At 32.7% G+C, this 13,754-nt stretch overlaps 1 protein-coding gene and 1 long non-coding RNA gene across 2 annotated transcripts; one reads left to right on the top strand and one right to left on the bottom strand.

The window, feature by feature from the left end:
• Nucleotides 1-2,221: 2,221 nt before the first annotated feature.
• On the bottom strand, nt 2,222-4,178 carry LOC129907652 (uncharacterized). Its single transcript, XR_008771117.1, has 3 exons — nt 3,691-4,178; nt 3,022-3,627; nt 2,222-2,955 (listed from the first exon to the last, which is right to left on the bottom strand). It is a non-coding gene; the product is annotated as an uncharacterized LOC129907652 (long non-coding RNA).
• A 39-nt stretch (nt 4,179-4,217) lies between these two features.
• Nucleotides 4,218-6,983, top strand: LOC129907651 (zinc finger BED domain-containing protein 4-like). The gene is made up of 2 exons (XM_055983948.1): nt 4,218-5,737; nt 6,238-6,983. Exons 1-2 carry the CDS (start codon nt 4,454-4,456, stop codon nt 6,637-6,639), a joined length of 1,686 nt encoding a protein of 561 aa, XP_055839923.1. The 5' UTR covers nt 4,218-4,453; the 3' UTR covers nt 6,640-6,983.
• The last annotated feature ends 6,771 nt before the right edge of the window (nt 6,984-13,754 follow it).

The following is a 13,754-nucleotide window of genomic DNA, read 5'->3' on the forward strand; positions in this document are numbered from 1 at the left end:
TAAAGATTTTTGTAAGATTAATGGTATGAAGCATTTAACTTCACCACCTTATCATCCTGCAACCAATGGTGCAGCAGAAAACTGTGTGAAAACCCTTAAGAGTGCCATGAAGAAGCTTTCCTATAATACGAAAGAAACCATGCATACTCACCTACAGAGGTATTTGTTTGGCTATTGAAATGCACTGCACAGTACTACGGGCGAAAAGCCTTCAGCTTTAGTTTTGAAAAATCATGTTTCTACACGTTTTGACCGACTGAGGCCAAATGTTAAAAATAATATCGACGCTCAGGTCCGCAATTATAATAAGGGAAGAACAGTAGAAAAAGATTTTCGAACAGGGGACCAAGTTTATTTTCGAAGTTATGCAGATCAATTTCGTTAGGGTTGGATTCCTGGAGTAATAAATCAAAAATTAGGTGAAACTATTTATATGTGTAAAGAAGCTAAAACAGGTTAACTAACGAAAAGGCATTCAGATCAAGTGATTAAAACAAGTCAATTTTATAGCAAGCAAATGAGGGATGAGTAAGATATGTTTGATTATAGGGAAGTGCATCAGTCACCTAACAACGATATTGAGGGGAACTCAAATTTGCTTTATTCTACGAAAACCGTAAACACCGAGCACAAAAATGGAATTTCAGCACCAGAAACAGGTTACGCAGACAAAGTTGCTGAGAGTAACGAAAACTTTTGTACACCCTTACAAACAGCGGCAACAGCGACAACATCGAATAACTCTTGCTCTGGTTCTGAAGTGCAACAAAATGAATGTAAACGTTCTTTAAGGCCAAGAGTTACATTAAAGCTCCAGTTAGGTTAGGTTTCTAATGTAATAATGTTTTAAAGCTAAATAAGAACATTTTTGAATAACTTGTAATTAAAACGAAGTATCTTTTTTTGAAATGATATTTATTTTTAATTTGTTTATAAAAATGAACCATTGAACATTGTATTAATGATTTATTAACTATATACAAATTATGAATAGGTACAATTCAAAAATGTAATTAATATAAATGAATTGAAAATTTGAAATGTATACTATTAAGAAGTATGAAAATGTATTTATTTATCTTAGGATTGGGGTGTTACACCATCATGCTGAATTAAATATAAGTATAACACTTTACTCAACCATAATCTATTTACATCTATTAACACTGTTCTATACTTTATATCTTGCATTACTTAATTCTCTTTTAATAAATCATTCTGTATTTAACCTTTAACCGACTTGTTTCGTTTCGTCGTCCATAAGGTATTACCCCGACAAACAATTTTGCTTCTATAAAGCTTTACAGCTGCAATTGTTGCTTCTGTAAAGCATTATAGAAGCAAAATTGTTAGTAGGGACAGGTCATGGGTTAGGTATCCTATGACATAAGAATCATTTCTAGAGATGCCGCGAACATTCGGCCACTATTCGGTATTCGGCCTATATTTCTGGTATTCGGTATTCGGCCGAATAGTTAGTCAGCTATTACACGAAGCCTCAAGAGGCTTGACTCTTTTTTTGAATTTTCTTTTGATAATCATTCTGTGAGGCGCGTACTTTACACGATGCCTCTTGAGTCAAGGACTCAAATTTGACATTTCTCTTTTGATTTAAAATTTGTTGTTGTTGTATTGCACCAAGAAGCAAAAAAAAAATGAGAGGGAATGTTGAAAAAAGAAAAAGTGGAAAAAGACACGTAAAAAAAGAGTCTCGGACTCACGACCCACGACTCTCCGGTCGGATAATTTTTTCTTTCATCTTTTTTCTCTTTTGCACTCATTATGTTTAAAAAAAGTCGCGCCTCTTGAGTACACCCTTACAAACAGCGGCAACAGCGGCAACATCGAATAACTCTTGCTCTGGTTCTGAAGTGCAACAAAATGAATGTAAACGTTCTTTAAAGCCAAGAGTTAAATTAAAGCTCCAGTTAGGTTAGGTTTCTAATGTAATAATGTTTTATAGCTAAATAAGAACATTTTGGAATAACTTGTAACTAAAACGAAGTATCTTTTTTTGAAATGATATTTATTTTTAATTTGTTTATAAAAATGAACCATTGAACATTGTATAAATGATTTATTAACTATATACAAATTATGAATAGGTACAATTCAAAAATGTTATTTATATAAATGAATTGAATAATTTGAAATGTATAGTATACATTATGAAAATGTATTTATTTATCTTAGGATTGGGGTGTTACACCATCATGCTATTATTATTATTATTATTTTATTATTATTAGGTGTGTTTTTTATTACCACCGGTCTTAACTGGACAAAAAAAACGCCTCGGGGCTTAACCTGAAATCTTGGCAGCACTGTATATTTAATGTTCCGAAAACAGCCGACACAACAAAAATTTAAAGTTGTCATATTATTCGCTTTCGTCATTTTCTTGTATTTTTCATGTATATTTTACAAAGAGATACAAAAATGTATGCTAGCAAAACTATTTTAATACATTTTGTCCTTCCAAACGTGAGTTTTCACGTTTTTAAACAAATTCTAAACAATTTATGAAAAAATTAGTCTGGTAGCACAGATTTAAAACTGTTCAAAAAGTTAAGCCCAGAGAAATCTCCGGGCTAAACAACTTAGCCCAAGGGGCTAAGGTGTTGTTGTATTTAACATGTAAATTGCTTAGCCCAGACTGCGTTTTTTTGTCCAGTTAAGACCGGTTGTAATAAAAAACACACCTATTATTAATCTATTTACATCTATAAACACTGTTCTATACTTTATATCTTGCATTACTTAATTCTCTTTAAATTAATGATTCTGTGGTTAACCTTCAACCGGCTTGTTTCGTTTCGTGGTCCATAAGGTATTACAGGTCATGGGTTAGGTATCCTATGACATAAGAACCATTTGAAGTTCTGTTTCAACCTCCAATAAGGCACACCACCCTTACGACCTCCAAATACCCTAGAGTGGAAATTGAAGTTCAATCTGCGAATGAGATCGAGAATTAAATACGATTTAGCAAATAAATACCGGCGTACGAAGCCAAATTACATAAAGATAGTGGTGCTGAATTACGACAAAGCTGGTGATTAATCCACATAACAGCCCACGACTCCAGATATCTACGTGTTCGGAGCCAAGTAGCGCTGGAGTAGCTCTGTAAGAGTGACAAAACCTCGCTTTTGGCCAATACATAAAAAAATGTAAATTTGAACTAAAAGTATGTAAATTTTTTTTGGCATGATATTGATTTTTTCTTAATTTACATATTTATATAATTATTTCATATTTTCAATCTTTGTTGTTCAATTTTTTTTTTGTGAAAAATAAGTGATATTATAAAATAAAGGTTTTGAAGTGGTGACTAGGCGTTAAAACCACGAGTTTGCCTTTTCCTCCTTCGTAGGCGAAACTGGTACTGGGGGTACATTCTATAAAAATCGAAAACGATCGTTCGTTTTTGAAAAACGGAAGAAAATTTGTGACAGATACAGAACAAATTCTTTCGTTTTTCAAGTTGTATGAATCAAACCTTTCGCACACACGAAAACGTTTGTTCGTTTTCGCCATACAGAATCTCACCCCTGATTCGAGTACCTCAAAACCGCTATAGACTACTTAATCCAGTTAAATAAAGGTTTCACCTCGGAATGAATGCTAATAGAAATTTCTTTTGCTCAATATCTTCCTTTTTGCATTCTATAATAATCTATAACATACCTCAAAAGTCTAGAAAAATCTAATGTCCGCAAGTCGCGATTTTCAAGGTCAAAGCGCGAAAGGAGATTTTCAAAACTAGCAATAATAGAAAATGGTATTATATACAAATATGATACATCGTCGCCCTAGTATTGGAGTGCCGTATACGCCAAATTGCATTTTTTGAACTAGGTATGCAGTAGGCTTGTGTAGTTCGCGAACGAACTAGTTCAATGAACTAGTTCACTTTGCTGAACTAGTGAACTTAGTTCACCTACTTAGTTCAATTTAGTTCACAAATTTTTGTTCGATAAACTTAACATAAACAGACGAATAATTGAAGTTCACACTCCTCGAACTAGATTCAAATTCTTCAAATAAGAATTTTACATCTTTTCAACCCAACCTTATTTCAACATTGCATATAACATTATGAAGGTAGAGTATCTTTATTTTCTAGGATATGGCATTTGAAACTTCTAACCATTGAAAGTATTTGTTTCGGATCTCTAGTTGTTGATCATTTCGTGTTGTTGTTGACTTTTACCTAAATCAAATAGATTGTTTTTGTTTACCTTTTGAAGTTTGTTTATTACTTCTTTTGTTTAAGTTTTCTATATTTTATAATATATTTTGTTTAAATTCATGCATAAAAAGACAGTGACATAGTTAATAAGTTGAGAAACAGACAGACAATTGTGAAATGTGATGGTAATTAAATTAAAAAATTTTTTTTAGAAATTTTTGAGGGTGATAAAAACAAATAAGCCTAAAAAGTTTAAAAATGCCAAAAGATATAAGAAAACACAGCACAATATGGGATCATTTTACCCAAAATGAGAAATATAAAAAAGATAAATTGGCAAAATGCAATTATTGCAGTTTTTTGATAAGTATATCTGGAGGATCGAATGGTAATCTGAATCGACACTTAAAAACAAGACACTCCCTATTGCCCCATTTAAATGAACGAAACCCAATGCCACAAACATCTGTGAACCCTACATCCTCTTCAACGTCCACATCTACAACACAAGTTGAATGCACTGCTCCTCAGTCAACGTCAATAATTGCATCACAATCACAACCATTGATATCTTCATTCGCTCTTCGTGCCCCACCTGTGAAAAAAGCACAAGAAATCGATCAACAAATTGTGAAAATGATCGCCAAAGGTCACCATGCACTGAGAATTGTCGAGGAGCCAGAGTTTAGAAAATTAATCGAAATGATTTCCAACTGCCCAGGCTACAAATTCCCATATAGAAAAAAACTTACCACAAGCTTAATCCCAGATGAATACCAACAATTGGTAAGTGACATAAAAATTAAATTACAAATGGCACCAGCCGTGTGTGTAACTACCGATTGCTGGACATCGAGTACGAATATGTCTTACATCGGTGTAACAGCACACTTCATCGATGATTCCACTAACTTGTGTTCAGCCTTGATAGCTTGCAATAGCTATGCAGATAGCCATGATGCTAAAAATTTATGTAAACTACTTGAAAGCATCTTTAATGAATGGGAAATCTCAAATAAAATTACTGCTGTGGTGAGCGACAATGCTGCGAACATCTTAGCAGCTGTAAGATTGGGTGGATGGCAATCAATTGGTTGTTTTGCCCACTCTTTAAACTTGGTGGTTCAAAAATCAACCACCAAAATTGCTAATACTCTCATAAAAGTAAAGGCTATAGTTGAATACTTCAAAAGAAGTGCGCAAGGTCTCCAGAAATTGAAAGCCGTCCAAAAACAGATGAACATGCCCGAGCTAAAACTTAAACAAGACGTTCCAACGCGCTGGAATTCAACTTTTGACATGTTGGAGCGCATTGTTAAAATTAAGGATGCTGTTATTACCGTGATTGCCCTCAACCGGATCGACTTATCTCTAGATAAAGAAGACTGGATGATTATAGAGGAGACTTTGCCACTTCTTAAGCCGTTTTACGAAGTAACTAATGAAATAAGCGCAGAGAAAAATGTCACTTTGTCAAAAATAATAATTTTTAACAACTTGCTTCAAAAGTTTTTATCAACATATAGTTCAAAGCTTAATGAGGTAAGGTACTTAAGAATAATTTTAATCTGAAACTCATTATAACGACCGCCACAAAGGATGTTGCATCGTGTCGAAAATTATAAATTTCAAAATCATAAATTTCGTTTTTATTATAAAGGCTTGACCACACCGGAAGGTATGCGGTAGCGGTTCGGGTGCTGTACGGGAAATTGTATGAACAAAATTCCACACCTGAATATTGATATTTCAGTTTGGAATTTTTTTCACACAATTACTCGTACCGCTACCGCATAACTTTCCGGTGTGGTCAACCCTTAAGGCTTGGTCACACCGGAGGGTACGCGGTAGAGGTACAGGTAACGGTACGGGTATTTGTATGGAAAAAATTCCAAACTGACACATCAACGTTCGGGTGTGGAATTTTTTTAATACAAATATCGTTGCCGCTACCCGTACCGCTACCGCGTACCCTCCGGTGTGGCCAAACCTTTAAGATAAAGTTGCGTAGAAGAAACAACTTTTTATGTTTTTTTTCAAAGGTACAAGATCTTCACAAAGAGTTGAAAGACGGTATGGATTATCGTTTCAAAGATCTTGAGAAGAATATCTTGTACGCCGAGTGCACTATTCTAGACCCGCGTTTCAAGAATAGAGGGTTCAGAAACCAAAGTGCATTTGAAACAGCATGCAAGTCTTTGCGGAGCAAAATCGGTTCTTCTGCTCTTCCTCAAGATTTAGAAGTAGATATGAACGAAGTCGATTGTGCCAGTACCAGCGTTTCTTCTGAACAAGAACAAAAGACAAGAAGCATCTGGGATGACTACGATTCCGATTTCGTTAATGCAAAAAGACCTCCTTCTAGACTTCCCGACGCAATCAGAGAGTTCAACAGGTATATGAACGAGGAGTACTTAAATCGAGAAATTAATCCTCTTAAGTAGTGGCAAGAACGGAGAACGACTTATCCACATGTCTATAATTATGTTATAAAAATTTTTTGCACTCAAGCTACTTCTGTTCCTTGCGAGCGTATTTTTTCAGCTACTGGGCAAATAATAAATGACAGACGAACATTGCTTAGCCCAGAACATGTCAAAAACTTAGTTTTTCTACATTCAAATTTGTAGGTTATTCAAAGTAATTACATATTCAAATAAGACATAATAACCTTACATTACTATCTGTAAATATGAACTAAAAGTGAACTGATATATTTTTTTATAATAATTATGATATTTGTTTTTATTAGCTATAGTTTTTTTTTTCTAGTCTTGTTTATTTTTATAATAATGAAGTATATTGAAACAAAAGAAATGTGAATAGACTGAATAAACTAAGATTTTTTTTAACACATAAAATATTTATTTTATTAACTTATGTTAATATAAAACAAGACCTTATATTACTATCTGTGAATACAAACTACAAAAGTGAACTGATATATATATTTTTTTTAATAATATGGATTTTATTTTTATTAGCTATAATTTTATTTCGTTTATGTTATGAATAATTAATAATATAATAAAATATTAATTTTTTTAACATGATGTTTTTTTTATATGTAGAATTCTTCAATTTGACGTAAATTTGGATACAGTTTGAATTTTTTTTTTTTATTTTGATTAAAATAATTGAACTAAAATGAACTAGTTCTGAACTATACTTAAGAGCAAAAAAATGGAATCAAGCTTTGGGTTCTGTAAAAACGATAAATTAGTCAGGATGTAATTGACACACATGAGTTTTAATTGCACCATTTAAAAGCTTGAAACAAAAGCTTTAAATCAATGCAAGGAACTTAAAACCCTGTTCACTTTATAAAGATGCAATCAACATAAACGAAGTATGTAAGGAAAAAAGAACTGAAATTATAACAGAGAGTATCTGGAAAATTTAACATTTAAAAAAAATGAAGTGCAATTTATTGACAGATAACGTCAATAAAAAAGTAAAGAAAAAAAGACTGGAATTGAAGGAAAGAATATCAAGAAAATTGAACATTTACAAAAAAATTAAGTGCAATTTATTGACAGATAGCGATGATACTATCGTATGCATTTTTAAGTTTTTACAAACAATTCAAAGTAAAAAATTCAAGCTTTTAAATGACACTATGAGACTTGAAGAAACATTATTTTATCCCTTGCAATTTTTGTTTTTAATATAATTAATTTATTTGATTCCGTTTTTTTGCTCCTAAGTGTAGTTCAGTAGCGTAAATTGAACTAAAAAGAGCGCTCACTCAAGTGAACTAAAGTGCCCAACTCTAGTATGCAGTCGTATGTTTTCGAAGTTGCTCTTTTCAAATCTGCTATCCGTTTTTTTCTATCTTTTTTCGTTGCCGAGATATTCACTATTGTTTTAACAAAAACAAGAAATTTTGGCATTTACGTCATGCAATGCAAGAAAATTTTGAGAATTGTTTTGACGTACGTTATGTTTTTTTTTTTTGACGTACGTGTATATGAATAAAAGAAACTTCTGATTTTCATGGCGTATACGGCAAACTAATTTTGGACAAAAATTTAAATATTTTGACAACTAGACGAATTGCAGATGTCCAATAACATGTATATAAAAGACACATTTTAATTATATATCATACTAAAATATCAAAAAATACCAGCGGTTAGTTATTTCGCAATTATCTTCCGAACATTTAAATGCGATTTCCCAAAAATGTAAAAATGGCGTATACGGTACTTCAATACTAGGGCGACGACATGTCTTCGAGGTATTTTTTAATGCTGATGCCAAAAAATCTTAAATCAAGACAATCTGACGTCTCTGAAAAAATTTATACCAGTTTTTCATCCATCAACCCATATTGTTATAAAAGTTGCAAACTTACTACCGAAAAACCCCTAAAAGTTATGGTAGAGGAACCAAATTTTGCATGAAGGTTTTCATATCCATTATTATTAGGAATCAAAAAAAATGCAATGAAAAAAACATTCATATCTATGAAAAATTGGTATTTTTTGAAAAAAAGGGGACATTTTGGGATATGCACTAAAAAACATCCTGGTACAATCTTGGAATTAGTGCTAATAGGCTAATTTTTTTGTTTCTATCTTTGTTTGGATATTCTATAACTTATGTCAAAAATCTAAAAACTCTCATGTCCGCATATCCTAATTTTCCATGTTTAACTAAGTTAGGTGCAGACTTAAAAAAATTAGCAAGAAAAGTTTAAATTTTTATATGTATACCAACATAAGCGACATGATTTTAAGGTATTTTTTAACACTTATTACAAAAAAAACTCACAATAAGTCAACCTGACCATCCCTGAAAAGTAATGCACCTTATTTATGTTGATCTGACACAAATATTTGAAGTGTTGTTTTTCAATTTTTTAAAATCTGCACCTTATCTTCAAACCAGGAAAATAAGGACTTGCGGGCATGAGATTTTTTTAGATTTTTGACATAAGTTATAGAATATCCAAACAAAGATAGAAACAAAAAAATTAGCCTATTAGCACTAATTCCAAGATTTAACCAGGATGTTTTTAGTGCATATCCCAAAATTTCCCCTTTTTTCAAAAAATACCAATTTTTCATATATATTAATGTTTTTTTCATTGCATTTTTTTGATTCCTAATAATAATGGATATGAAAACCTTCATGCTAAATTTGGTTCCTCTACCATAACTTTTAAGGGTTTTTCGGTAGTAAGCTTGCAACTGTTATAATAATATGGGTTGACAAATGAGAGACGTCAGATTGTCTTGATTTTAGATTTTTTGGCATCAGCATTAAAAAATACCTCGAAGACATGTATCATATTTGTATATAATACCATTGTCTATTATTGCTAGTTTTGAAAATCTCCTCTCGCGCTTTGACCTTGAAAATCGCGACTTGCGGACACTAGATTTCTCTAGACTTTTGAGGTATGTTATAGATTATAGAATGCCAAAACGAAGATATTGAGCAAAAAAAATTTCTATTAACATTCATTCCGAGATTTACCCCTTTTTTCACCTTATTTTACTGTATTAACTATAAAGAGCTCTATATAGGTAGGGGAATTAGCGTGAACGCGGGCGTTTAAAAGGCCGGGTAAAGCAAGGTCATAATTTGATCAAAAAGGGGCTAAAGGTTGGCGATAAGGATTAATGCGATATGCCAAATTTGAAAGTTACTTAAATTATAATTATTTTTTTTGTTTTCACATTTCTGAGTTCTGCCAATAATTTTGATTTTTTTTTGCTCATTGATTTGTTTTGTTTTAAGTTTAACGTAATTTTCTTTTTTTTTTGTTATTTATTTCTTTTCGTATCTTGTATCAAATTCAAGTTTTTTTTTCAAATTAAATGCAACCAAATTGATGATTTTCTTATTTATAAACTTTCAATAAATTATGCTTAAAAATAAATGTTTTTTAATCACGCCAACGTGAATATTTGATATGGCCTGTTAAGGGGGGTGGAAAGGGGCGAATAAATGTTCTTCAAATATGATGAAGTGAAGGCGAGAAGAAAAAGCCAATGGTCATTATATGGCTCCAGGTTGGGAAGGGGCGATGCTGCAGGGGCGTCGCCAGCGTGCCAGTCCTGAGTTTCGAGTCTCCTATTTCCTTTTTTTCCTATTCAACCCTCCACTCCTAGGTAATGTAAAATTTTGTCTTGGTCGCACCAGCCGTTCTACCTATCCTATTCCCAGCTCACTTCTTATCCCTAATCCTTCAACCCTTTTGAAGCCGTAATCCCGCCACAAAATCTTCTTTCTATATTACATATTTTGTCAATTACTTAACATTTTTTTTGCTATTATTTTACTTTTTTTTATACGTTACTTTTTTTGTTGGAATATGGTATAAACTCGAAATGGAGTTATACGAAAGTAAGTGCTACCGTAAAAATTTTCATAGTTTTGTTTTTTGATGATTAATAAATTTTTTGTTATTGTGAGCCACACCACATACTGATTTTTTTTATGGAACCAAACGGTTCTGAAATGAAATGCTAATTGTTAGATTTTTCAGGAGGAGTGGAGGGGCCCGTTAAGAATGGACAGTAAAGTATGATGAAGTAGCAGTTGAGCGGTTCAAGGGGAATCGGATCATACTGGCCAAACCGATTCCAGGTTCGGCGAGGGAACGGTCAGTCTGCCACAACAGCTGCAGACCCCCTTAGTGCCGCAACTAATATGTTGAGATTAAAGATTAGAGTTGGCATGATTTTTGTTTTGCGGCGAGGTGAGGCGTACCGGAGTGACAAGATCCCCCTCCTAATCCGGCGAGCTTAGCCGTGCTCCACCAGCATGCCATGGTCCAGTTCGATACGCATTCCTAACCCCTTTCCCTTTCAGATACACCATCATTCCTAACCCATTCCTTTTCAGAAAAAAACCCTATCCTTTTCCGATCCGGTCTTGCTTTTTCACAAGCCCTATCCTAGACCGAGAGCCGGGAGCAGATTTCTTGCGTGAGAGGTAACCGATTCATATGAATGTCAGAGGTAGCGTGGGTCATGGTGATGACGAATACCTTAGTCTGCCTGCATTTATTTGGGCCGTTGTCGAGAAAAAGCGCATCAAAAGTACCATTTTTCTGAAAATCGATTTAGTGAGGGTAACCACTTAAAATTTATTGATAACCAACGCCACATACTCACTGATAACAAATATACCAATGGCAGACATTTTAAGTGCGGCCAAAGCCCCGGCAGACTGTCCCGAAAATGCGTTTTTTTTGGCGTTTTTAGACTTTGGGGTAACCACCTAAAATTAATCGCATCCTGTAGCGGTGGACTCCCTGATAACAAAAATACCCATGGCAGACATTTTGAGTGTGGCCAAACCCTCGGCAGACGTTTTTGAAAATGCAGTTTTTCTGAAAATTGATTTATTTAGGGTAACCACTTGAAATTAGTCGCATCCTGTAGCGGTGGACTCCCTGATAACAAAAATACCCATGGCAGACATTTTGAGTGTGGCCAAACCCTCGGCAGACGGTTTTGAAAATGCAGTTTTTCTGAAAATTGATTTATTTAGGGTAACCACTTAAAACTAGTCGCATCCTGTAGCGGTGGACTCCCTGATAACAAAAATACCCATGGCAGACATTTTGAGTGTGGCCAAACCCTCGGCAGACGCTCCCGAAAATGCAGTTTTTCTGAAAATTTATTTATTTTACTTTTTCACATAACTCGCGTATTATTGGACCTAGCAGAAAAAATTGTATAGCAATCTTAAAGATAATTGAATTTCCTACAGAGTATGTTAAATAAGTTTTTTCGATTAAACCTTCGGTTTAAGAGTTAGGGTGGTTTTTTTGAAGCAAGTCAAATGGTGATTTTCTTATTTTCGTCATATCTCTTTTATTTGAGCTTTTTTAAAAATTAATTCGAAGTAAAAGTTGTAGATCTTTTTATTACTTCATTTATTACATTAACGGTTTTTCGATTTGACAGACCGTTTTCGATCTGTAGGAAAAAAACTTCAAAAAGTTTGCAATTTTTTATTAAAAAATAATGTGTCATAATTTATTGTGACTTGGGAAATAGCTTTCCACGCCATCTACCACTTCTTGTAGCGACAACCCGAAAATGATATAGATTTTTTTTCGATTTGCAGTTCAAAGTAGTTTCCATAAGAAAAAAACAAAAAAGACCTCGAGACATTTATTTTACGAATTAATTTTATATGAACGAGTATCAATTTTATGATTGTAAAATGATAATAATATGTGTTTATGGGCCTTACTAATAATCAAATTTATCTAAATCAGGATTAAAATATATCAAAAAGAATAATAATTCCTATTTAATTTGTCTCCAAAAAGGGAAGCAAATCGCAGGAAAACAACAACAAATACTACAAAAAATATAGAAACTATTTTGGTTTAATTTTCTTTCAAAATTGTTGAAAATAAAAAAAAAATGCTTACCTACTATTATTTGTGAAAAAGTAAAACAAATAAAAGAATAATTTAATAATGTCTATATTTTTTATAGTATTTTTTGTTGTTTTCAGGCGATTCGCTTGCACTTTTTAAATACAAATTACACAGGTATTATTATACTTTTTGTTATATTTTAAACCTGATTTGGATAGAAACACATATTATTATTGACGACTGGACCATGTACCCTGGCGGAAAGAAGCTGAAACTACTTATACACATCAAGCATCAGAAATTGTGGAAATAAATATGGAAATTGATTAGTGCTATAATAAAATTATTTATAAAAAGTAAAAACAACAGTTTAAATAAAAGTAAAAACTTGTTTTTATAAAAAGAAAAGGTCAAACTATAGATTTAAAGCAAAACTATTATTAAAATCGAAGCTCTTGTTGCAACTAGTGTAGTTTAAGTGTGATCTGGTAGTTTTCCTTGCATTTTGTTCTTTAAATTTGTCATATGAACGAAAAGTTCTTAGGTGGTCAATATTATAAAGTTAATGGCACTTCAATTTAATCTTGTTTGTTATATTTCAGACAAGGGTGAGTGCTTATCACCGACACTGTGATTTCAGTGCAACTCATATAGAAAGCTTTAAATTTATATGTTTCATCTCCCAAAAATATGTTCGATGATATATTTAAAAAATGGTTTCTTTTTTTCAAAGAATCATCCAAAATTCATGGTTGCACCAAAACACGATGAAACAACATAACAACTTTTGCATAGAATTGCATCCCTCGCAAGAAGGTATTTATTTCATTAATTCATATTATGCATCAAATGGATCTTTTTTATGCCTCCTTTTCTCTGATTCTGATTAAGTTTTTGGGGAAAAACTTGAATGCTACTGAAATAAAAAATGTCAATGAAGTTATTTACATGTAATTTTTCTGAAATTAATTTCATTTATATTTTTTAATTAATTATTTTACCTGAATGAAAACACATGTATTTTTATGGCTCCAGATTTTTGATGTGTATATGTAGTTGCTTATTTTTCCCACCAGTGTCGCATTTTGACTTTTCTAGTTGTCAATCATTTTACAATAATTTTCGGGTTTTCGTCGCTATCCACCAGGTGCCGTGATGCCAAATGTCAATAGTCTATGGACTGACACCGATCAACAATGGTTCAGA

Source organism: Episyrphus balteatus, chromosome 1, assembly GCF_945859705.1.
Source record: "Episyrphus balteatus chromosome 1, idEpiBalt1.1, whole genome shotgun sequence".
Lineage (NCBI taxonomy): Eukaryota > Metazoa > Arthropoda > Insecta > Diptera > Syrphidae > Episyrphus > Episyrphus balteatus.

Coding starts and splice junctions, on each gene's coding strand:
- LOC129907651 (XM_055983948.1), top strand. CDS start 4,454: ATGCCAAAAGATATAAGAAAACACAGCACAATATGGGATCATTTTACC. Junction 5,738..6,237: donor ATAGTTCAAAGCTTAATGAG/GTAAGGTACTTA, acceptor TTTTTTTCAAAG/GTACAAGATCTTCACAAAGA.